Raw genomic sequence first — 25,158 nt, 5'->3', positions numbered from 1 at the left:
AAATAATTTTTAAAGTTAAATTAAATTACATTAATTTGATATTTTAAATTAAAGATTTAGATATTCAAAAATTATCCAAAAAATATTATAAATTACAAGTTTTTGCATACAATATAATAAAAAAAATACATCGTAAAATACTAATCAATTTTTTTATTGTTTGACTCTAAAAAAAAGAAAAATAATGGAGGTAATTAAAAATTATGAATATCCATAATTAAGAAATAATAATATTTACAATGATTTAAACAGTTGAAAAAATTTATTTTTGATAAAAAATTATTATTAGAGTAAGAAAAGTCTAGATGGTCCTCATTGGCTCCTCAAAATTAAAAAATAAATAAATTATGACATTATTATTATTATTATGCAAATTTTGACCTCTTTCGATCACTTAATTAATTCTACTCATATCCCTAATAAAATATGATAAAATCCAAATTTATGACTATGGTCTTATTTACTTATAAATAATATACACACTCACAAAAAAAAATGCATATCAACTTCTCCCTTTGAGCCTCATTTATTATCACAATCCATTTAACCATTTTTTTGTTGAAGAAAATTATTATCAATGGCAAATTTGATTTCAAAATCAACAAAATTTAACCATTTTCTTCTAAACACAAGGGTTCGTTTCTTCTCACCATTTACAACTTCTTCCGGCAACGGAGGTGGTGGTTTTATTAAGCCGACGGGGAGTTTTTCCGGCGAGTCTGCCACCATTTTTCGGCCGGAACGTTACCAGTCCGGTAAAGCTGGAGAGCAGCTAGATACAATTGACTATGAAGAAGTTGAAAATCAGGTAATGTTTTTTACTATTTCCCTCCGATAACTTTTTAGCGACATAATCAGAAATTTATATCAACGAAAAAGAACTACTATTAAAATGTCATATTTGGAATTTAAACATGTGATCGATCGAAACAACTTTTGAATTCCTAATTTACTAAAAAAATCATTTTTTTTAATAATCGTAATGTTTAGTTAAATTTCTGCACACTTTAATTTGTTTTACTATATAAATATCAAATAATTATATATATCTAATAAAATTGGAAGATGATAAGGAGTTATATAGTAGTATTAGTTTTGACGGTAGAATTTGAATTCGAAATCTTAGGAACTTTAATAGATTCTAAGTTAAAAAGTTTATTTAATTTTAAAATAATAATAATAATGAAAAAAATCATAATAATAATTCAAGAAAGTTTGGTATTAGACGATTTGAACAAATGTGACTCACCATCACCATGACGTGTTTCATTTTGAGATGTTTGAAAAGAAGTTTGGCATTTATCCAAGAAAACAAAATAATTACATTTGCCAAGTGTAAGCGTTAGATCGTTTGATAGGTGAAATAAGAAAGTATAATTTTAGTATCAAATACATTAGAATTATTTTACCTTATCATTTAATGATAGACAGTGAAATAAGTTATCTCATATAAATAACGAAATAATATACTCTTTATAAGCTATGTTTTTCTTTTACAAAATTTAGACTGATGTTTTTTAAATGTAAATTTATGAATCAAGTTTTTTATTTAAAAAAATTAAAATCATGATTTGAAATTTTAGATTTATGGCCCCAAATTGCATATTCAGACACTAATTTAAAACCATAACTTTATATCCCTTTATATGATATGTCCAAACGCAAACTTAAGAATACTAATTTGTTAATAGACTTTAATTCCCAAAAGAGTAGTTACTCTTTTAGTTAGGTTAGACTTTTATGAAATCGATTTTAATTGTCTTTATGTATACAATAAATTCAGTTGTCAGATTGTTAGGTAAGATGTTATTAAATCATTTTTATTCGTCTTTAATTCCGTAAATACTTTATCTTTTTTTTTTCTAATTTGGGTAAGGAAAATGGAAAAGGGAAAGAGGTTGCCAAATAGGGAATATAATATTTACTGTCAAACAGCCAATTAATTGAGCTACTAAGTTTTTTTTTAGTTCGGTTGATAATATTGCATGCTTTTCTTTTTGATTTATTTATTTAATTCTAACTTGATACTGTGTTTAAGAAAATAAAGAAGAAATTTTAACTGTATAATCTTAAGCTAAAGATATGAGAATGTATTAGAATATTTTAAATATTTTTTTGTGGTCTTAATATATCCTATGAAAAGTCGAAATTAAAAATTACCAAAAAAATGAGATATTTGTAAAAATAGAACAAGAAAAAATAACTTGACGGATGATATTAACCAGTCAAGTTATTTTTCTTCTAGAAATTTAACATAAAATAGCTAAATTTTCTTCTAAATCAAATATATAATCACCCTTTCTCGACGTCTCCGTCATGTGTAGGCAGCCATGTGATACATGTTGTTGTTGTTACACTTGTCAGTGGTGAACACTACAAAACAATGTCTCCTCTTATGTTTTAACCTATTTTGACATAAGTACAATTATTTTTTAAAGAATAGTAACTTTTAATTTTATTTCAAAAATAGTATTGGACAGTTTATCTCTTGATTTTCTAAACTGAACAAGTATTGTTAAACAATTATTTTTAATATAATGGACAAGTAAGGATATACGACTAGTACCTGGTTATTAAAATTTAAAATTTTGAAAAAGTGTTTTGTTTCCTTTTTTTTTTTTTCTTCTCAAAAACTTGTACAATGATCCAAAAGAAGGTTATGAGAATTTTTCATTTTTTTTTTCGAAAAATTTACTTTATTCTATATATAGTTTCCTCTTCTAGTGTCTCAATTCCATGAACATTTCCTTCTAGTTCTTGATGAGTAGAGCATCAAGAAAATATAAAAATAAAAACTTAAAATTTTACTACTTCATATAATATGATGGGATTCCTCTTCTCCAATTGTAAACAAACTCATAGAATTGTTCGTAAAAAACACTTACACTTGTTGGTTTTTCATCAACAAGACTTTTATCATTGAAAGAACAATCTTCTCTGTTTGCTGAAAATGACGATGATTTTCAGGTTATTATCATTTCATCAAGTTTTATTTGTAACGACACGTACAATGATGATTCATGTAATTGTTGGAATTGGCAGGTGATGGATTTTCCTGGTGGAAAAGTTCCAATTACTTCTCAAATGAAGTTTATTTCGGAGTTGTCTGAAAAGAGATTACCTTGTTATAGAGTTCTTGATGATGATGGTTATCCACTTCCAGGGACAATCTTTGAGGAGGTAATTTCAAATCTCATTTCTATTGAATTGAAAAAGAAAAAAAAATGAATTGAAATTTGATGCATTTATTTGGTTAGGTGAGCAAAGAATTGGCAATAAAGATGTATAGTTCAATGGTGACACTTCAAACTATGGATACCATTTTTTATGAAGCACAAAGACAGGGGAGGTTGTCTTTTTATCTCACAACTGCTGGAGAAGAAGCTATCAACATAGCATCTGCTGCTGCTCTCTCCTTAGACGACTTCGTGTTACCTCAGGTACTTTTTTGCTATTATTATTGTTATTCAGAGACGAATTCAAGATCGTAGGTTCAAAATAAGTGTAATCTTTTTATACGTTGTATGAGCTGAAAGCAATGAATTTGGCACTTTCTTGTATCATGTTTAGTAGCATTTTTTTGGTTATATTTGTTCTAATAGATTTTAACAATAGTTTCATGATCCTACAACCGGGAAATGATGTAATTCAATATGTTGTTGTACATTGCAGTACAGGGAAGTAGGGGTTATATTATGGCGCGGTTACCCCTTGGAACAGGTTGCCAATCAATTGTTCGGAAACAAGTTTGATTATGGAAAAGGAAGGCAAATGCCATGCCACCATGGTTCTAATGAGCTCAATTACTTAACTGTTTCTTCGCCAATCGCGTAAGAATCTCAAAGTTTTTAGCATTTTCCCTTAAGATTCAGGATATTCCATCTAAACAATTTTCTGCTCCGAATTCCATTTTCATCAGAACACAGATTCCTCAGGCCGTGGGCGTTGCTTATTCCCTCAAGATGGAAAAAAAGGAGGCTTGCGCGGTCACTTACTTTGGAGATGGCAGCACCAGTGAGGTAATTAAACTAAGCAAAATAACGCGATTTTTAGGCATATTCTACGTCAATTGGCTGATTTTTTCATGATGTAATTTGCAGGGAGATTTCCATGCTGCATTAAACTTTGCAGCGGTACTGGATGCTCCTGTTGTCTTTATATGCCGCAACAATGGATGGGCCATTAGCACTCCTATAAACCAACAATTTCGAAGTATTTTCCTAAAACTCATTTGATATACAATGCACCTTTTACTAGTAATTTTCTCCAAGGTAGATTTTCTGATGTCTTGTTATGTCAGGTGATGGAATCGCCTCTAAAGGACAAGCGTATGGTATTAGAAGCATTCGTGTAGATGGCAACGATGCCTTGGCAACTTATAGTGCTATTCGTGCAGCTCGCAAAATGGCAATTAAGGAACAAAGGCCAATATTAGTAGAGGTAAAAACTCACATCAGAGTTCAAGTTACAACACAATGTTGCAAAATCTGGACTGAATCTTGAAATTGTTAAAACATAAATCACTCTTATAAGTACTAGCTTGACATTCTTTGTGTAACTTTTAGGCCATGACATACAGAGTAGCTCACCATTCAACATCTGATGATTCAACCAAGTATCGACCCGTGGAGGAAATCGAACACTGGAAAACAGCAAAAAGTCCAATAGCAAAATTCAGAAAATACATTCAAAGAAATGGCTGGTGGAGTGATGAAAATGAATCCAAACTTCGCGGAGACATCAGAAAACAGGTTCAATATTGGCAGAACAACATTGATCTTCATCTGATATCTGCTAAATACTTATAATGTTTTGTTTCTTCTTCTTGAATCAGGTGTTGGAAGCTATTCAAGCAGCAGAGAAGGTGGAGAAACCTTCATTGACAAATTTGTTTACAGATGTTTATGACAAAATGCCATTAAATCTTCAAGACCAAGAGAAATCTGTTAAGGATGCTGTTAGAAGATTCCCAAAAGAATATCCTTCTGATGTTCCTATATAAGCTTATAGTGTTTTATGATTAGGGGCAGAGCTACAGCTTCACAATTACTTCATTTGTGTTTAAATATTCGCGTTATATGTATAATTAATTAGTAAACTCTTATCTTCTAGAATTCAAAACTCATAAACTCAAAATCCCAACTCCGTTTCTGAATAGCTAGCTAGAATGCAACTCTGAAATTGCCAAAGTTCTATAAAGTTATATATATATATATAAAAATATCTACATTAAAAACAAAAGTTCTGAAACAAATGCTTGACTTCATCTCTCGTCTAGTATATGTTAATGGTATTAACTTTCTCTCTGTTGATGGCTTGATTTTATAATGAGTATGTTATAGTTATTCAATTTGTATATGTCAATTAAGAAAAATGCATTTGAGTATACTCTATTCTCTTTAGATACTACTTAAGAAATTTCACTGAATTATTGTTGTGATTGATTATTAATAGTGGATTTATTTTGGAAAACAAAATTTTCATATTATCTAGTGAAAAACACAAGTCTACTACTATTAGAATGACATATCAAACATTGTATTTAAAAGAGAAAATCTTTTATTTTTATATAAGATACTTTTTATAAAGACATAATAATAAAAATTATTGGTCATCTAACTCTAATTCTATTAATGAAATTTATATAAGAAATATTTGATGAATATTTTATAATTATAATTTTAATGCATATTATTTTATTTGTTTGACAAAATTTATTTAAAAGAAACTTTTGTAAATTAATTAGTGCATTATGCATAGCGCAAATATATTTTTGAGTAAAGTTTATGTTTAGCAAACATAAAAATCATATTTGTATGCTATATAACTATAGTTTGCATATGCATCAGATTTGTATAAATCGTTGGCAGCCTCTCGTTTGTATAAAGCGCAACGATTGTATATGTATATCGGTTAGATAATTGTATATATGTAGCTACTATGTATATGTATCAATGATTGTGTTTGTATATCTGCATAATATTTGAATTTGTATACGATTGAATTGAAATAAAACATTTGTATATCAAATTTCTCTCTCTCGCTTTATACAACACAAAGTATAGATTGTAATTTGTATAATTTGTGTTTGTATAAAGCGAGAAAAAGAGAAAGGGAAAAGAAAATTGGTAGATGAAGATATGTATTTGTATAATTATAAGTGTACAGGACGAAAATATATGTATTTGTATTTGTATATATAATTTTCTCTCGCTTTATACAAACACAAACACAATTTATACATTTGTGTTTGTATAAAGTGAGAGAGGCAAGGGAGAGTGGGGAACGAGATCTAGGAGAGTGGGGAGCGTGATTCGCTGGAGAGAGAGGCAAATGATAACTGTTTGCTACAAATTACAATTAAATGAAACTGTGTTATAACATTTAATTTGAATTAATAGTTTGCTATTTTATACAATTTTCCCTATATTTTATAGTATCAAAAAATGAGGAAAAAGAAGAAGAAATATCATTGTTAATTATCGAGATGTGTTACATCACTTTATCTATTCCTAACTTTGTATTATATATAAGATATATAAGCACAAACCTAATAAATATTACTAATACAATCTCAATTTATATGACACTGATAGAATTTTAAGAGTTAAACAAATTTTTCTTTGATCATAATTTTTAAAACTAATTTAAGCTATTAATTATTGTGATTCATAGTACTTTTAACATAATTTGTAAATATATAAATAACTGAAAATGCCTTTACTCCATTAGTTCCTCTATTTCAATTTATGCGACACAATCAAATATTTTTTTAAAATAATTGTAAAGAATAAGAAGTGGTGGATCAATTTTCATAAGTTTAGTGAATAATGTGAAATACTTATACAAATAAAAATATGGAAGAAACAAGAAAATGTAGGATCGTTTGTGTACTTGGCTAGTCAAGCATGGCATGATCTATAATTATATACATTTTTAGGCTTATGTTATCAAGAAATAGAGAAATAAATCTCTATGCAGTATTAATCCAAAATAATCGAGCTTTAATACAGATATCGATCGAAGAAAAAAGGAAATAGCTATACACACAAAAAATTTAATTGCCGGCCCAAAACTAATAGTAGTAGTAAATATTTTTTCATGAAAATAAAAGATTGAAATACATATAGATGAAAATGGAGTTGTGTTTCACAAGGATTGAGAAGAATAAAAGATAAGAGAAGAGGACGTATGAGCTAATCGAAGAAGATGACATCCAATATTCATTTGCTAAAACCCTCTTTCTCTCCTCCTAAAACCCTACCCAGATACTCTTCATCTCCATTCACCGCTTTCAATTTCCACCTAAAACCTCGCCGGAATTCCCTCTATATTGGCTCAAAGCCCTTCAATGTCTACCCTTGTAAAGCTGCTGCCTCCACTTCCAGTTCCAATTCTAACTCTGCTGGTGATGAAACTGAATCAGCTCAGCAGCTGTTTGAGGTTAGCTTTCTCTCTCTCTTTTTTTTTCTTGAATGATGTGGTTTTGCGCATGCTTGCATTGATGTAGATGGGAAGAATTTTTATAGTTTTAGATTTTTTCATGCTAATTTGCTGATTGGTAGGTGTATTAAGTGTATTACCTTGGCTTTGAAGGTTAAATTTACGGAATTTGATAATCGAATTTTTGCTTGCTGCCGAAACATAATACTTTTAACAATTAGTTAACTTAGGAATCCTATTAGGGTGATGGAGATTGCATGAATTGTTTTGTTGAATGAATTCCATGGAACTTGATACAGAGTTATTCCTTTTGGTTACCGGATACTCTAGTTGGTTGCAGAATTTTTATCTGTTTATGGGAATTTATTGAACAATCTCAAGTATGATTATGATTCCTGAGATAACCATATTTTGCATTATTCGGATTAGAAGTACGTGGTAAAACAATTAAGGGTTAACAACAACTAAATAATTATGACTTGTTACTTCAGGTTACATACAGGAAATTTGTTTTAATGCTATGATTTGTTTAATGGGATCTCAGAAACTGAAGGAGGCAGAGCGTGAAAGGATAAATAATTTAGAGGAGTTTGAAAGAAAGGCAAATGTTCAATTAGAGAGGCAGCTTGTGCTGGCTTCAGAATGGAGTAGGAAATTGCTGGCCATGCAGGGAAAGCTGAAGGGGACAGAGTGGGATCCTGAAAATTCTCATAGGATAGACTACAGTGAATTCCAAAACCTTCTGAATGCAAACAATGTGCAGTTTATGGAGTATTCGAACTACGGACAGACAGTTTCAGGTTAACTATTCTCTATGTGTTTCTTACTTTCATTTTGTTATGATGCTTGATTGAGCTTTGTACACCATATGTTAAGCAATAGAAGGTCTTCCTGCGATTGAGCATCATAACAAATTAAAAGAATTTATTTCTAGGTAGCAGACAACTTTTCCGTCCAATACACATGGTGAAAATTGGGTAAGTGTGTGTGGTTGGAGCACTTCTTGTACGGTTGCACCTCCCAAGCAAATTAACAAATCACCCAACTAAACTATTGTGCATGCATTTAGGTAAAAGGTTACAAATTTAAAGAATATGATTCTAGGTATTAGTACCTTTGGGGATCTCCGATAAAATTCTAGGTACTGAAAGCTTTGGAAGTCATTGTTACTATCTATTGTTAATTTCTGACAATATCTAACCTTATCAACTTAGTTATCACTTATCAAGATGTTTTTTCTCTAGGAATCAGTTATGCAATATCTAATAGATGATATCTTACCGCATTCCCAAGTTTGTTTATTTGGTTTCCGGTTTATTTGTAGTGATTCTTCCATATTACAAGGATGGAAAAACAAATCGTTCAGGAGGGGACACTAAAAAGGAAATTGTTTTCAAGCGTCATGTCGTTGACCGGATGCCAATAGATAGATGGAATGATGTTTGGAGGAAGTTGCATCAACAACTTGTAAATGTTGATGTGTATAATGTGAATAACATCCCTGCTGAAGTTTATTCTACTGTCGCGACAGCAGGTGTGTGGTCTATGCGGCTGGCACTTTCAGTTCTATTGTACATTTGGATTGATAATAAGATGAGACCAATTTATTCAAAATTAATACCTTGCGATTTGGGCAGCCCTCCCAAAAAGATAAAAGAGCCACTCAAGCAGCGTGCCCTTGGTTCATTAGGAAAAAGCCGGTAATTGAAAACTTTCACTGCTTGTTATATATGTTTATTGACTGTAAACTTCCTTTCAATTTTGTATGTTCTAGAGAAGTTGGATTTATACCTTTCCTCGCATTTTATCAAGTTTCATCTTTGTCACTGTAAAGCTTGAAATTATGTATGTTTTGAATCAGATGGGTTTTACTGTGAGCTTTGATAGGAGTAGTTGTCCTTTAGGACCAATTTCCCTGATAACTTTGGACTTATCTATGAAAGTGAAACACCCGAAATGCGGCACAAGCTCAAAGTTCATATGTATGTCTAGTTCACATGGGTAGAATTTAGCAACAATGTGGCATTTGGAGTAGGGGATAGGAGAAGAGTAAAATTTTGGAGGTATAAGTGGTGCGTGGATAATGCTTTGAGCATTACATTCCCCAACTTATATAGCATTCAAGCCGAAAGGAGATGATAATCTAGCGAGTTTGGAGATTACAAGATGGGGAGGCTATTGGGATTTGCAGTTCAGGATTTTTTTTTTTGAAATAGGAAGAGCTGGAGTTCCTAAGTTTGTTCGAGTTGTTGCATAAACAAGGATGCTCACCAAAGGGACATGATGTATGGGAATGGGGTTTGGGGAACAATAGAGACTCTTATGCCAAATCATTTTATGAGAAGCAGCCATGCAGAAGGGGGCCGTCAGATCGTTAGATCTGGAGTTCTCGCAAGGCCAGGCGACCAGAATTCCAGTTTCGGCGAGCTGGTTTATGTAAATCTAGGGCTGAAGGGAACTTGTTCCGACTTTTTGAAGGGTGACGGCCACTCTAGGTTGCTGGGCAAACCGGAATGGAAGTGGTTCTGGGGTTGGTTCACCTCCGGCGACCTCGCTGGAGCCAAAAAATGTCTTGGATCCGGCTAGAAATTTTAGATCCTGAATTTTGAACCTGTTTTACTGGTTCCAACTCCATTTTTGCTTCTACTAAGGAAGAAAGGACTGCTAGTCATGTTTTTGGTAACTGTTAACTGTTTTTGGGTACTAAACATGGCTGTTATGATGTTCAGGAAGATGATGTGTTGTCATTAGCATGTTTTGAGGAAGGTAGAAGCTTGATTAGTAGGGAGGGAGAGAAATACTTGATGTTCGGGGAATTTTTGGGAGTGGTCTTTGAAGGGAAGGAGGGTAGGGTGTTAGAACTCCTTTGGGACATTGAAGAAGAGGCAAAATGGGTTAGAGAAAAGGAGATTGTTGACGTGAGGGTGGGTAAGGAAAGTAGCTTGCGGAAGGATAAAAGGGAGAAGGTAACTTGCTGGAGTACAAGAGGAGAGGTAGGAGTAGGAGTCAGAGTAGGGGTATAGGAGATTGGAGGACTGCTGGTGAGGGTAAATTTTAACCTACTGGTGTTCAAGAGGAGATGTAGGAGTAAGAGTGGGGGTACATGAGATGGGAGGATGTGTGTGAGGGTAAAGTTGTTGATTATGGAAGTAAAAATTATTTCTTAGAATGTGAAGGGGGGATGAATGACCCCAATAAGAGGGCTATTACTAAAATGGGAGTAGGGAGTTGGGAGGGGAGGGGGGGACTTTTGTGCTTTTAAGAGACTAAAATGGAGGTGGTGACAGATGCGGTGGTGGATGGGTAAAATATGATTGGGTTTCGGCATTAGGGAATGCATGGGGTATCAAAGTTTTTGGGGATGACAGAAAATTGGAGGTGATGGAGGTAAGTAAGGGGGAGTTTATGATCGCAGTGCGGGTAAAATCTTGGGAAGTAGTGAGGAGTTAGGCTTCGAGGGAAGGGGGGTGTACGTTCCGGTGGGGAGGGAAGTAAAGAGAGTTTGTGGGAAGATATATCCACTATTATGATGGGTTGGGAGGTCCCTTGGGTGTTAGGAGAGGATTTTAGCACTATAAGATTTTATGAGGAGAGAGTGGATTGCAAGAGTGATCTCTAGGGCGATGGAGGAGTCCTTAAGGTTTGTTGATAACCAATATCTTATTGATCTTCCTTTGACAGGGCCACAGGGGCAAATTTTACTAGGACCAGAGCAAGTGATTCCTCATCAAAATCTAGACTCGTTAGATTCTTGGTATCCACTGATTGAGAGGAGTTGGTCCCAAATAGTGGTGGCAAATGGGTGGGTTGGGTCAAATTTGGGCTGGTTGAAAATGGGTCAACATAAAATGGGTAATAATTCAACCCGCCCATATTTGATATGGGTAAAAATGGATTGGGTAAAATACTAGTTTACCCATATTTTCATGAGTAAATAGTACTCTACTTAAGAATTCAACATGGAGAAAATATTTTAGTCTTTTTTTAGATGAAAAATGTTGAAAATGCTTCATTTAGTTTTATTGTATCATAAAAGTAAAAAAAAAAAAAAATTTCTAACTTTTCAATATAAAATATATTTATGTAATAACAAGGGGAAAATATTTTTAATTTCAAAGTAAATGAATAGTTGCATTTTAGGACTAAAACATGCTTAATGCACTTTAAGGCTTAAGCATTGTCAATACTAATACGTGATTTGCTTTTTTGACACTATTATTTATTATCCAATATAAAATTAAACAAATATAAAAATATAATTATAATTAACAAAAGAAATGTACATTTAAAATATATATTTTTGGAGGGCCAAAGACTTCACCTTTTCAATTATAGAGAAAAATAATTAGTTCTATAGAAGAACATAAAAAGGAAGAGAAGTTACAATTTTTTTAGTGATATCATGAATTTTGAGTGAATAAAAGTTAGAAGCTTAACCCATTTGGCTAATCCATATTTTACCCATATTTTTATGGGCTAAATATGGGTATCAACCCATATTTTACCCATGTAAAAAGTCACTCACCCAACCCATTAAAATATGGACGGATTGGGCGGGTTACCAAAATATGGGCTCATTTTGCCGGCACTAGTCCCAAATGTGTTGCAAGTCTCATTACCTAGATTGACTTTGGATCATACGCCTATCTTGCTAGATGGGAGTAGAAGGAGCAGTTTGCGCATTTCGTTTAGATTCAAGAACATGTAGCTCAGAGAACTAGATTATGTGGATATAGCAAATAGGTGGTGGAACGGGTCTGAAGTTTTTGGGATACTTTCTTTCTGTCTTGCTAGCATCTCTAAAGAAATGGGGAGGGCTTGGAGTGAAAGATTTCAGGATGTATAATGAAGCTTTGTTAGGGAAGTGGATATGGAGATTCGGGATGGAAGAGAATGCTCTTTGGAGGGGGGCGGTGGATAAATATGGTATAATGGATGATGGATCGAGTATAAAAAACATTGTAACTTCGTTTAGGTATGGTTTGTGGAGGAATATCATGAAGGGGTGGGAACATTTTTGTGGACATATCTCTTTCAAGGTTGGGGACGGAAGTAAGATTAGTTTGAGGACACATAAGTGGTGCAAGGAGATCGAGTTGAAGGAAGCCTTTCCTAATTTATATCGTGAATCTGGCCAGCGAGAGATGACAATCCAACAAATTTGTAGGTCTCATGAGGGTGTTATCCACTGTGACTTAAGATTCAAAAGGAACCTAAATCATTGTGAGATGGAAGAATTTAACACTTACTTAAGATTCAAAAGGAGCCTAAATCATTGTGAGATGGAAGAATTTCACAATTGATAGAGCTTTTGTATAGCCTAGACACACCAAACAACTTAATGGATGTATGGAGGTTGCAAGAGAGTGATGATGGCTTATTCACCGTTAGCTCTTTTTATAAGAAGTTGCTAGTGAGAGAGGAAGGTGCTTATCCCCAAGACTCCATTTGGATCCCTAGAGCACTAAGGAAGGTTTGTTTCTTTGTATGGTTGGCGGCAAGGGTTGTGTTATTAACAACGGAGAATCTAAGAAAGAGGAGAATCATCTATATTAGTTGGTGTTTCATGTGTAAAAGGGAAGGTGAAAGTGTAGATCACCTTCTTTTGCATTATAAGGTGGCTAGTCGGTTATGGAGGGTGGCCCTTAATTTATTTGAGATGCAATGGGTCGTACCGGGTACAGTGAAGGAGGCCTTGCAAAGTTGGACTCATAAAAGGGGGAAGGAAAACCCGAGGCTCCTGGTGCATTGCCCCCTTATCAATCATGTGGGTCATTTGGAAAGAGAGGAATATCAGGGCTTTTGAAGGTGTGGAACTTGATATTGTAAAAATGAAGAGTAGTGTTTTTTCCTTAGTTTCTTTTTGGTGTACTTGCGAGGTCCCAATTTGTATAGAGGATTGGATCTCTTCTGTCGAGAACCATATTTTGGTGTAGGTTCTCTTTTTTTGGTGTATGGCTTGTATATAGGGTTCCCCCAAATTTTAGTAAAATTATTTACCTTGTAAAAAAAAGAGAAGATGTTGACCAGGGAGGAGATTGACTATCCTTATGGTTCAATTTGGATTTCTGTGATTCCAAGAGATGTGTATTTTTCTTTCACTTGCGTAGTAGCTAGAGGGGGTAATCATGACACCGAGAATTTAAGGAAGAGAAAACTCTCTTATGTAAGTTGGTGGTTTATGTGCAAGGGCCTGGGCAGGTTAACCATCTTCTTCTTCATTACTGGTCTGTCTCAACTCTCAAGATTATGGTGGGAAACTCTGGCATGGTTTGGAGTACAATGGGTGATGCCAGGCACTTTGAAAGCAATGTTGACCAGCTGTAATTGTGGCAGACGGAGGAAAAGACATAGGGTTTGGAATGTAGCTCCATTAGCACTTAGTGGATTGTGTGGAGAGAGAAATAGGAGAGCTCTTGAAGGGATGGTGATAAATTTAGTTTAGTTGAGGACTAGCCCTCATCCCTTATTGCTTTTTGGTGCACCCATGAGATCCCCTTAGGTATAGAAGGTTGGATGCCTTTTGTAGAAAAACATTTGTTTTTGTAGATATTCTACTTTTTGGCATATCTCTTGTATATGGGCGTTTGTTTTTCCCAAACATAAATAAAATCTTATTACTTAAATAAAGAAAACACTGTGCGTATCTAATTTTCTTTTTACCATCTGGCATCAGTGCAAAATTCATATCAGCAGAAGAAAAAACTGGTATAACTTTTGATGATTTTGCTGGCCAAGAATATATTAAGAGAGAACTTCAAGAGATTGTTCGAATATTGAGGAATGAAGAAGAGTTTCAAGACAAAGGGATTTATTGCCCAAAAGGTGTGCTTCTCCATGGTCCTCCTGGAACTGGCAAAACACTTCTGGCAAAAGCTATAGCTGGAGAAGCAGGATTACCTTTTTTTGCTGCTAATGGTACTGATTTTGTTGAGGTGAGAAGTACTTGCAATTCCGACACACTTAAATGGAGGAGTAAATTCCAACAGCTGCAAGATTATTAAATTTTCTTTAATTGACTATTGTTTTGGGCAACAACATCCACTTACAGGGTTAACCACAGCATGTATGACTATATCTGCTATAATGGACTCCAAAATGAAAGCTACATTCCGGTTATGTTTGGCAAAACCAGATGTATCATTTTCCTGATTTCCCTGCCTATTCGAACAATTGTTTGTTAAAGATACCAAGGTTTTTTTACTTTCCATTTCAAAAAAGAATAAGAAAAGATAACAAGGTTTTCATTAGCTTCTGTTTCTTGAACCTGTATTTATTTCTTGTAAACACTTGCAAGTTTTTCCATTTGTTTCTTTGTTTTTGTTTATTAACCTCTATATATATATATATAAACCTCATTTCACTTTTCAATTTTGTTTTAGCTTATTGTCTATAGGTCCTCTAGATCTGAAAGAAACATTGTGGGATATCTTTTTGGATGCTATAATTTAGCACAGCTCGATTGAATGTCTTAAGTCATTACTTCCTGCTAATAAACTTTTCATAAACATTTACCTGCCTTCTGAGCTATATTTGCTATGCTACAATGCTGGATTGTGGACCATCAACAATCAATATTAGCTTCCCCACAAAAGCAGGGATATACTCTAATATGGATTCTTGTAAAGCATATAGATGATTCTTTGATGGCCAGTCCTATGTTGTGGTCTCCCTAGGCATGATTCAATTGTTAATGTCCAGAAACTCCTCAGAAATAATAACCTTATGTGTGTCAGTCTTGGTATGTATCAGTTAGCAAATGTAAAACATCTAATACGTGTGAACATTGTCTTTACTTTCTACAGTACAGTCTCTAGGAAAATTTACCTAACGGCTAACCTATGTTTGGTGTGGAAGTATTTGTTCATCCAATCCAAGACCTTAAGGTTAAGGGTGAAGTGACTTTGGACATTTTTTACCCTTGCACAAACAACGAGGGAGAAGTGTATTGTCTAATTCCATCCCACACGTGTACTGAAGAAGTTTTTTTGTTACTAATACTTTTTTAAGTAAGAGAGAGAGAGGAGACTCAGTAGGAGTGAACATGAAGTAAAGGGAGACAAATGAGGCTCAACATGCTAATCAGTGTCTGCAGCAGTTTTAGTGGCTCGATGGGTTGTATTGAGATATATATGTGTATATATATATATAAAAGCCCAGAATAGCTCCATGGGCTGTATTGAGAGAGAGAAGCCATAACGATAGAACAAGAAGAGAGAAAGCTACTGGCTTGATGAGCCTAAATTGAGAGAGATAAGTCAAGTGCCATAGAACATGAATGTAGAAACCGGTTGTAAAAACGAGCTCTCTTAGCTCTGATTTCATGGTTAAAAAGTGGACCTTCTGCTTAAAAGTTAAATCAATCTCAAAAGTTAGCTCTTATGATGTTGTCCCAGACTATACAGGGAGATGATGATGCATTCCCTCCAATTGGTTCTAATACCAATTGTTGTAGACCGAGTATGAAAGCCCAACCCAAAATACTAGATGAAGATGATTATAGAATTCAACATGGTATCAAATCAGCTAAGAGATCATAGTTCAGATTTCTCTGCCACTCAAAAAGTGATTTTATCCTTCTTTTGCCCCTTGAAAAAGAATCTAGCACAATGTGAGGAGGCGTGTTGGACATAATAATAGAGTTATAAAAAGTGTGCTCTCTCTAATAGTTTAAGCTTGAAGATGAGGTGGTCACACAATTTACTTAGTTGGGGATTGTAAAGAGCAGGGATTTGAGGAGTGGAAGTAAATGTGGAAGGAGAAGGATCACTTACCTCGAGTATAAAGAGGAGGTGGTTAAAGTGGATGAATTGGGTAGTGGTCTAGTGGATCCATCGTCTTCTATTCCGAAGAGCTTGTTTACTAGAATATTGTGTACAAGTTCCTTACTATCTCCATGAGAGTGTTGCGTTCTATTTTGTAATAAATACACCTTGTCTTATTCATGCGGAAGTCTAAGGCTTTGATATTATTGAAAATGGTAATATTTGAGACTACTGAATTGCCGATTTCAAAGTGCATGTGGGTCCAAAAATGGTGATAGAATTTTCCACCTTCTTTATATCCCTTGCCACTATGTTTAGGTAGACAGTTATCTTTGCTTCTCCTTTGTGCAGTGGAGTTTGGGTGTGCTCTGTTAGTCAGAATTCCTTGTTTGTCTGTCTGTAATAGAGGTGCAGCAAGCATGTCCTCAAAATAATGTACCCATTCTCTAATAAATCAGGATCTTTTGCTCTCCTTATCCAACCGTGTTGGTGGCTTCAAGAAATATGCTCTTAACAGTCTAACCTTCAACTGTGTAACTAAAGAGAGGAAAAATTAGTGGGAGGAAGTAGAAAAGAACAGAAGCATGTTTCTTAAGGCCCTTAGCCTAACCTTCTATACTTCCATAATATGTGGATACTATCTATGTTCGCACTCCAATATTTGATTCAGGAATTTCTCTTTTTAGTTTGGCAGCATTTCTAGCTTCTAACCTTTCACATCTATGCAGATGTTTGTTGGTGTGGCTGCTTCACGTGTGAAGGATCTCTTTTCTAGTGCCAGGTCATTTGCTCCTTCTATTATTTTCATTGACGAGATAGACGCAATTGGCAGCAAACGTGGTGGACCGGATATTGGTGGGGTATGATACACATATTATTCTTTTTTTTTTTCATTTTGCATATTAGAAATTATTCTCCCAGAAGCAATTTTCGGTTTCGAGGTATTACTCTCCGCTGGTAATTATTGTATGAAAAGAAGTTTAAGTTCATATGTAACTTGGGTGCATGCAATCTTAAGTCTACACCCATTTGCATATGTTTCCATACCCTTCTTCTATCTCTGTTCCTACATGTTATTCTGTATTTTGCTTCGAAACCCATACAACCAACAAACCGGAAAGGAAAGAAAGAGAGGGTGAGTTTTGGGGGGCAAGGGTTTAAATTAAGGGACGTAGATTAACTTAAGCACATCTAGTGGAGAGTTTATTTTCAGGTGCTCCTTTGTGAATTTGATGATCTTCTTTACTTAGACTATTATTCACCATTTTTGTATCGACAAATGCAATATTAAATTATATGTTGGAGACATTATCACTACTACAACAACAGTAACCATAATTCACTCCCGAACTAGTTGGATTTGGAAATAGGTCTGCTCCATTGGAGCTGTTCCCTTTCAATAACTTGTCTTTACAGAAAAATTAGAGGTTTCCGGATGCTGGAGGTTATCTGCATTACCAACATATAGTACTCCTCTAAACAATCTAAAAAGAATGGAGTCTTGACCAACACTAGACTTGATGTAAGTGTATCAACACTACTAACCTTTAATCCCAACAAGTTGATATCGCGTAATAAGATCTTTTACTTATATTGTAAGTTTTTCTATAGGTTGCATGGACACTGACATTGTAGGCAAACAACTTCATTTCACATGACTTTAGGTGTATCTCATCTCGTTCTTAACACTTTTTAATAATCATAATGTCATACTTATGGACCGGCATATTTGGAAATCTACGTAGAATTGCAGGTCTCACAATTGTTTTTACAAAATTTGCCGTTCACCAGCATAAGTATCTTCCTGTTGCACCCTTCTATTCAGTCATTCTATCTTATCTGTTATACCGTTCTCCCAGAATACCTAGTTATAGATATCTGAATTGTCTAAATTTAGGTATCAATCCCGTCTAATCTCATTTCAATGTCATTCTTGTTTTGGGTAGCTAATCTATAATCCGTATATTCTGTATTACTTCTAATACTAAAATCCTTTTTCTCTAGAGTGCTTCTCCAATGTTTCAGCTGGTTCCCTCACTAATTTCATTAATAAACATATATATGGGCTGTACTGGAATAACTTTATATGGTAAACGACATGTATTTTCTTTCTTAGGGTGGTGCAGAGAGGGAACAAGGGCTTCTTCAGATACTGACAGAAATGGATGGATTTAAAGTCTCAACATCACAGGTACATTGTAGTTAAGATGATGGTTTCCCGTAAAGAAGTAATGAGAGCTTCTTAGGTTTGCTGTTAATGCTGGGTTATCAGGTCTTAGTTATTGGTGCAACCAATAGATTGGATATTCTTGATCCTGCCCTGCTACGAAAGGGTCGTTTTGACAAGATTATTAGGGTTGGTTTACCCTCAAAAGACGGTAGATTGGCCATATTGAAGGTATGTGTCGCTGTACACTAGTGATTGACATCTGTTAATCTTTTGAAGATTGTCTGTAGTTTTTGTGTTAGTATGTTTTGTTTTGATTCTCATTTCAATTCTCTCAGGTGCATGCTCGGAACAAATTTTTCCGGTCAGAAGGGGAAAAGGACACTCTATTGCAGGAAATTGCAGAGCAAACAGAAGATTTTACTGGAGCTGAACTTCAAAATATATTGTACATAATCCTCAACTGTAATTCCTTTTGATTCTGCATTTGGGGGGACTAGCTCACACCTCCTCCTGTGCAGGAATGAAGCTGGAATTTTGACCGCAAGGAAAGACTTGGACTATATAGGACGAGATGAACTCCTTGAGGCATTAAAGAGGGTAGGTGCTAAAAATTGAGATACGCAGCATCTGTTGTATGTTTGATTTAGTACATTATGTTCATGTTATACCATTTAATATTACAGCAAAAAGGCACATTTGAAACGGGTCAAGAAGATAGTACTGAGGTCCCTGAGGAGTTAACACTAAGACTAGCTTACAGAGAAGCTGCTGTTGCAGTTCTTGCTTGTTACCTTCCAGATCCCTACCGACCGTTCACTGAGGTTGTATTCATATAAATATCATATTAGTCAATCTTAGTATTTCTTAAATTTGTGACTTGCTCACATTTGTGCCAATTGGTTTCGATATAATGACAGACGGATATCAAATCCATTCGTAGTCAGCCCAATATACAATTCGTGGAGATTGGAGGCAGAGTGTTTAAAAGGAAAGCAGATTATGTGAACTCAATAGTCCGTGCATGTGCTCGTAAGTGGGAAATAAAATAGTATTTCAGTTCAATATTTCTGTTCTATAAACACTTGACGTGAATCTGTCTATGGATCTATGTTTGAAATCTCTGTTTCTCGTCTTCACTGTTCATATCCAACAATGATATTTAATATAAGACAGTTAAGTGCACAATGATATTTAAAGTGAACAATGATATATACTTTAAAAAACAAATGCGCTTAATGGGCTGAGATCTGAATAATTCAGATTCAGACTCTTGTTAAGTGCAAATAAATGAGTCCTAAATCTATGCTTTATTGCTTCTTTTTTTTCTTTCAAAATTGCATAATATGATCCATAAGTCTATTACTCTGATAGTTGACACAAAGTTGAGTATCTACCTTGTTATATACTAGACTAGACTTGTACGTCTCATATAGTGAAATGACGTTTTTCTAAAGTATGTGTTTCAAATCGGTAAGTCACTAATATAAAGGAGACTTCTGGATATTAGACTGCAGTTTTAGCTGTACTTGTTCTCTTGTTTATTCATGATCCCCTTGAGTTTGGTATTTGCTTTGAGAAAATATGCACTGTTAGACAATGAAGATTCAATACAATGGCATGAACATGATGCCAAGGCAAACCCATGGAAATACCCCTTATGTGTACAATATCAATCTGCTTAAAAGGCCACTCTTTTTGTATCTTTGTTTTTTCCTCCTTTTCTTGGTTTGATTCTTTCACATGGGACACTGATAGATTGAATCTGTAGCCAGAGTAATTGAGGAAGAAATGTTTGGAGTTGACAATCTATGCTGGATCTCTGCAAAAGCAACTTTAGAAGCTTCCAGGCTTGCAGAATTTTTGATACTGCAGACAGGGTTGACTGCCTTGGGAAAGGCTTATTACAGATACCAGAGAGATCTCTTACCAAATGTCAGTATATACTAGATCTTGTAAATGTTAAATCTAATAAACGTCTAATTTTTAATCCAAGTTATTGTGTTTTGCAGCTCCCTGCTAAAATTGAAGCACTAAGAGATGAGTACATGCGATATGCCGTGGAGAAATGCTTATCTATTCTAAAGGAGAACCATGATGCTGTAGAGACAATTACAGGTAAAGTTGGTTAACCTTGATTGTCTGGTCACTTTAAGTATTGTCTTCCCTGAATTGGCGCCGAGTCCATGAGTAAGACTTGTAAAATTGTGCAACTGGTATTGGCCACTTACCGTTGATTGGCTTATGCTTGTGTGTCTGTTGATCAGATGTGCTACTTGAGAAAGGAGAGATCAAAGCCGATGAAATTTGGAGCATTTACAAAAGATCACCTAAAAGTCCTCAGGTGATTCTTTACTTCTCTTTCCAGTGTTTATTATTGACATAATTGAGGAAGACTAATGCAATTTTCTTCTTTTCTCTTCCCTCCCGAAGAAAAGGAAAAAATTAAGAATGAGCCTGCTTATTTCATTAATAAAATATTTTGGAGGATTACGGTTTGGTGGTCTTTGGAGTAGATTTGGCGTAACTGCTTTTGTATCGAAACTCCTGGGATTGGGAAACATGTTGCATGTTTAGAGATCTCGAACACCGGTTCCCTCAGAAAATGCCATTCTGTTTTCTGTCTGAGGCATACAGGCAACCACTTCTTGCCTTTTTTCCCGATAAAGAGAGTAGGATTTTCGCTTCTTGCCTTTTCCCCTCTCTTGATTCACTAGTCTGATTTAACCTTCACGAATCACTTCACTATAGCGGTTTTTGAGATAAAGCTGGTAATTCTGTTGATCAAAGAATAGAACTTTGGGGATGAATCCCTTTCTTGACGGATTGCCTTTACTCGTGCACAACTTTGGTGTCTGCATGTAGAGGTTATCCTTCTCTCTATATGCTTCTTAGTGTTATAAGATGGCTCAACATTCAGGTAAGTCACTTTACCCGGGTGCGCACCTGGACTTGTGTCCAGGCTCTTGGGTTACATGTTGCATCGTATAAGAGAACTAGCACACTGTTCATTTGGAAAATGCAATGTGGCATTGCACAATCTGACCTACCTTATTATGATTAATTGTAGCTGTTTTTTTTTTTTTTGATTCGCCATTCTGCTGCTTTCAGCATCCTATATATTTGTCCAGGTAACTAGATCAATTGCCGCAACCCCTTCCCCCTTTTTTGGGTAGCTTATTTCCTCACCTTTTCCAGTAGATTTAAATTGCAATTGATGTCAGGTGAGGATTAGCACATTGACAGGAACAAAGAGAGGAGACTCAAAGGGGGATGTGGTGATTCAGGGAAAGTAGGGAGATTAGAAAGTTGAAGGCCTGTGTAGTGGTGGTGAGGGGGAGTACTGCGGATGCTCTTAGTTAAGGCGGCTTTTTCTCCCCCCCTCTAATACCCATTTTCTTTTCCCATTATATAACCTACTATTATCATGACTCTCGGTAGCTTTGGAAGCTGCACCTTGGTGCCAAATCCTATTGCTGTACATACGCAAAAAAATTACTTGATGGAATATAAACTATTCAGGGGGCCAAATCGCCAATGAACAAACGTCTATCATGGCCTGCAGTGGGTTACAGTTCATTCTTACATAGTACTCTTTTTGCCTGTTATCGTGTAATGGCATTTATATTTTTAAAGTTTTTTCTTTTGTCAGCCTACTGTGAGTCCCATCGATGAATATGGATCCCTTATATATGCTGGACGGTGGGGAGTCCATGGAGTTTCACTTCCAGGGAGGGTGACGTTTGCACCTGGAAATGTTGGATTTGCAACTTTTGGTGCACCTCGACCTATGGAGGTAAGCATGATGGATGCTCTATTTATTGATCTTTATGATGAATACTCTATGTATTGATGTCATTTCATGCTTTTATGCAGACCCAGATAGTTAGTGATGAAACATGGAAGCTAATAGATGGCATATGGGATAAAAGGGTCGAGGAAATGAAAGCTGCTGTATCACTAGAAACTGAAGAAGATGAGGAGAAGCCAAAACTTCTGATGGCCAGCCATTTCCTATAGATCCAAGTATCCAATACAGGTTATGCCACTAGTCTCTGAACGGCATATATTGTGCAGCTATGGCTTTATTTTGTCTGCTTCAATTCCATGAGGATGTAACATCATCTCTGATTGCTTGAGTTTGAAGGTCAGATCGGGTTGACTGGTAAAGCTTGCATTATGCTTGGCCCCATTTTTTAAATAAATAAATGAGCATTATTGGACCTGAAAGTGTTAGGTGTAGAGCCTGACTTGTTCACTAAAAGCAAAGATCAAACTGAAGTAGGTGGGCTATTGCTTTATCATAAGCTAAGAGCGGACATCCCAACTCCTTTACATTTCTTAAACTTGATTATAGGATATTAAGTGCATGCCTACTGTTAACTTTTTTCTAAGAAAAAGTAAGGGGCATGCCTACTGTTAAACTTTAAATGCCCTAAAATATTATAGGGAGGACTCTACCCATGGATATCATGAAACTGTATACAATTCACAGAAGTAATGCAACATTTTATAAAACTAAGCTTTTTGCAACTCCCTTCTATTTTGCTTTGCTTCCCAAAAAGTGTCAGTTTCTTTCGCTTCTAGATATCCCAGTATGCAGCCGAAATTGACACGATGAGTTCTTAGATTTATTATCTAAATCCTCTTGTGGCCAAAATCCTCCAACTGGAAATTTTTTAAATGTGTCAAACAAGAACCACTTTTAAAGATGAGCCCGAGAAAAGCAACAAAACTGAAGAAAAAAAAAAAAAAGACAACAAAAAACCATCTTTGACTAGTGACCCAGTGAACTTAGGAATCCACATAAAGATGGTAAACTAAACCTTTGGCCTCACCGAGTTGTAAGCATGTGACTATTCCTCAACCTTCACCTTAGCAGGAGTGAGTAACTTGCCATTTATGGCTTAGTTCCTGGAGAGGCAATACAGAAACATACTCATCATTATTATAGCACAACCAAATTTGTTTGAGAAATATGTTACATCTGTCTGTCCAAAAAGTGCTTATGATACTTTCCTTTTGAGATGTCCCACAAGTTGTTCCCCTTCCTTTAGTACATTCTGAAATACCACAAAATGTTTTGGTGGACAGATTTTTCCTTCTTGTATAGTTCTGCTGCATGGAAAGTCAAAATATGAGAGACATGTTTTTCAACAAATAACTAAATATTTCTGTTTCTCTTAATAATTATGCTTAGTCAAAGTGCGGCAAGCAAATTGGATTGGATGGAGGTGGGGTATTAATCAGTGTTCCTCGTTCTGATTGACATAATTGGTTGTAGGCAGGCTGTTGTACTCTTCAATCATTGTTTGTTCTAGATATAAGGAGCCAAACACTCACATTACTCGGAGAAGCGTTTTGACATCAGTAGCATATTCAGGTTTTTTGAGATCAGAGCTAGACTCCGGCTGTGCTAGAGGATTGGATGGTGATAAATTGTATCGATGATGCTAGCCTTAAACATTAGCCACTTGTGAACTGCTTTGGGAAATGCCGAGCTGAAAATTAACATCCCCAGTAGTACAAGGAACAGGTGCTCAAGAGGGGCGAATAACCTATTCTAGATGATGGGTTACAACTTACAAGGTGCCCTTTTAGTCCAGTCAGTCGATCAACTCACCTGGGTCCCAAACAGGTTTTAGAAGGTGCCTATTAGTGAAGTTTTGTAAATTATTCCCCTACAGCAGCTCGAACCCCCTTCCCTATCCATTAAAGTCCCTTCCAGAATTTTGTAATATCTGGAGATTCAACTTCCTCTGTTTCAGGATATTGTTGCAGGGATTATAGTGATGATATCGTTGTCATAATTAATTTTTGGTAACTGACAGTTTTGCTGTATTCTGAACTCAAATTCTTTGGTATCTGTCATCAACTAGTACGATTAAATTCGATACTTACTATTGCCTGCTGGGCTGAAAAACTGTTAGAACTGTATTAGTTTCACACAGCAGACTTACATAAAATGGAACTAGTTACCTTCTTTTTTTTGGTAGAAAATTAGTGACTTTCAGTTCATCAAATTTGCTTAATTTTTTTTTTTCCATTTTCCCATCCATTTTAATCTCTTGGCATTCTTCCACCGAAATTAAACGTATTCGGAGCAAATAAGTGACTACAAAAAAATAAAAATAAATGCTATGAATATTTCATCAAGTGAAAAATAAAAGGGGTCTTAAGCTTGCACTCAATGACTCAACAATAGAGGTGACTTGGATAAAAGTACTAGTAATTCAATTGAATTCCCTTCAGCTGGAAAACTATAATGTTTAAACATTGTTTTTTTGGCTATTGATGAACACTCTTGATATTAGGAAAAAATCTAGTAAAGTTCTAATAAAAGAGTTAAAAATTTACTTTATGACAGTGGTTCTGATTATAAGTGTAACATTTCTAAATTCTCCCATATAAAATCCGCCACTTGCACCTTTAGCTAGATTTAATGTTGCAATTTGTTCACGATAGAATCAGAGTTTCGAGGAGCTGGACAGGTGCTTAGAGCGGAGAAGCTCGAGTTATTCAGCTACAAAATGAAGAATAGAATTCAATAGGAAAGTGTACTTGTATATTCAATATGTAATGATGCAATGTCTTATACAGAAATGAGAAAGAATCTTATCTTGCTCTAGCTCTAGCTCTAGCTCTAACTAACTCGACCAACTGATTCATTTTGTGTAACACAGTTCTTTCAATAACCATTTTAATTAAGTTGAACTATGTGTATCACGTTTAAGAGTATTTCCAAAATATAATATAAGATCAAATGAAACAATGTGAAGTTCA

General features: G+C 35.0%; 2 protein-coding genes across 6 annotated transcripts; both read left to right on the top strand.

The window, feature by feature from the left end:
* The first annotated feature begins 491 nt into the window (after positions 1-491).
* On the top strand, positions 492-5,157 carry LOC102580777 (2-oxoisovalerate dehydrogenase subunit alpha 1, mitochondrial-like). 2 transcript variants are annotated; one of them, XM_006356272.2, is made up of 9 exons: positions 492-808; positions 3,043-3,180; positions 3,258-3,440; positions 3,673-3,830; positions 3,920-4,019; positions 4,101-4,212; positions 4,301-4,440; positions 4,566-4,751; positions 4,835-5,157. In XM_006356272.2, exons 1-9 carry the CDS (start codon positions 578-580, stop codon positions 5,000-5,002), a joined length of 1,416 nt encoding a protein of 471 aa, XP_006356334.1. In that variant the 5' UTR covers positions 492-577; the 3' UTR covers positions 5,003-5,157. The 2 variants fall into 2 exon arrangements, with proteins under 2 accessions (XP_006356334.1, XP_015168276.1); XM_015312790.1 differs by lacking the exon at positions 492-808 and adding an exon at positions 2,865-2,967.
* Positions 5,158-7,128: 1,971 nt separating this feature from the next.
* On the top strand, positions 7,129-24,304 carry LOC102579996 (probable inactive ATP-dependent zinc metalloprotease FTSHI 4, chloroplastic). Of its 4 annotated transcripts, none has more exons than XM_006356270.2 (17): positions 7,130-7,443; positions 7,988-8,243; positions 8,768-9,143; positions 14,120-14,378; positions 16,937-17,068; positions 18,325-18,399; positions 18,481-18,606; positions 18,714-18,823; positions 18,897-18,975; positions 19,062-19,199; positions 19,296-19,407; positions 20,147-20,310; positions 20,388-20,493; positions 20,643-20,719; positions 22,028-22,171; positions 22,252-22,414; positions 23,664-24,304. In XM_006356270.2, the coding sequence occupies exons 1-16, from the start codon at positions 7,210-7,212 to the stop codon at positions 22,393-22,395; spliced, it is 2,532 nt and encodes an 843-aa protein (XP_006356332.1). In that variant the 5' UTR covers positions 7,130-7,209; the 3' UTR covers positions 22,396-22,414; positions 23,664-24,304. The 4 variants fall into 4 exon arrangements, with proteins under 4 accessions (XP_015168275.1, XP_006356332.1, XP_006356333.1 ...); XM_006356271.2 differs by having other exon boundaries at positions 23,660-24,304; XM_006356269.2 differs by having other exon boundaries at positions 23,576-24,304.
* The last annotated feature ends 854 nt before the right edge of the window (positions 24,305-25,158 follow it).

This window comes from Solanum tuberosum, unplaced genomic scaffold (assembly GCF_000226075.1).
Source record: "Solanum tuberosum cultivar DM 1-3 516 R44 unplaced genomic scaffold, SolTub_3.0 scf00213, whole genome shotgun sequence".
Classification (NCBI taxonomy): domain Eukaryota; kingdom Viridiplantae; phylum Streptophyta; class Magnoliopsida; order Solanales; family Solanaceae; genus Solanum; species Solanum tuberosum.
This window is presented reverse-complemented; position numbering and strand designations above follow the sequence as displayed.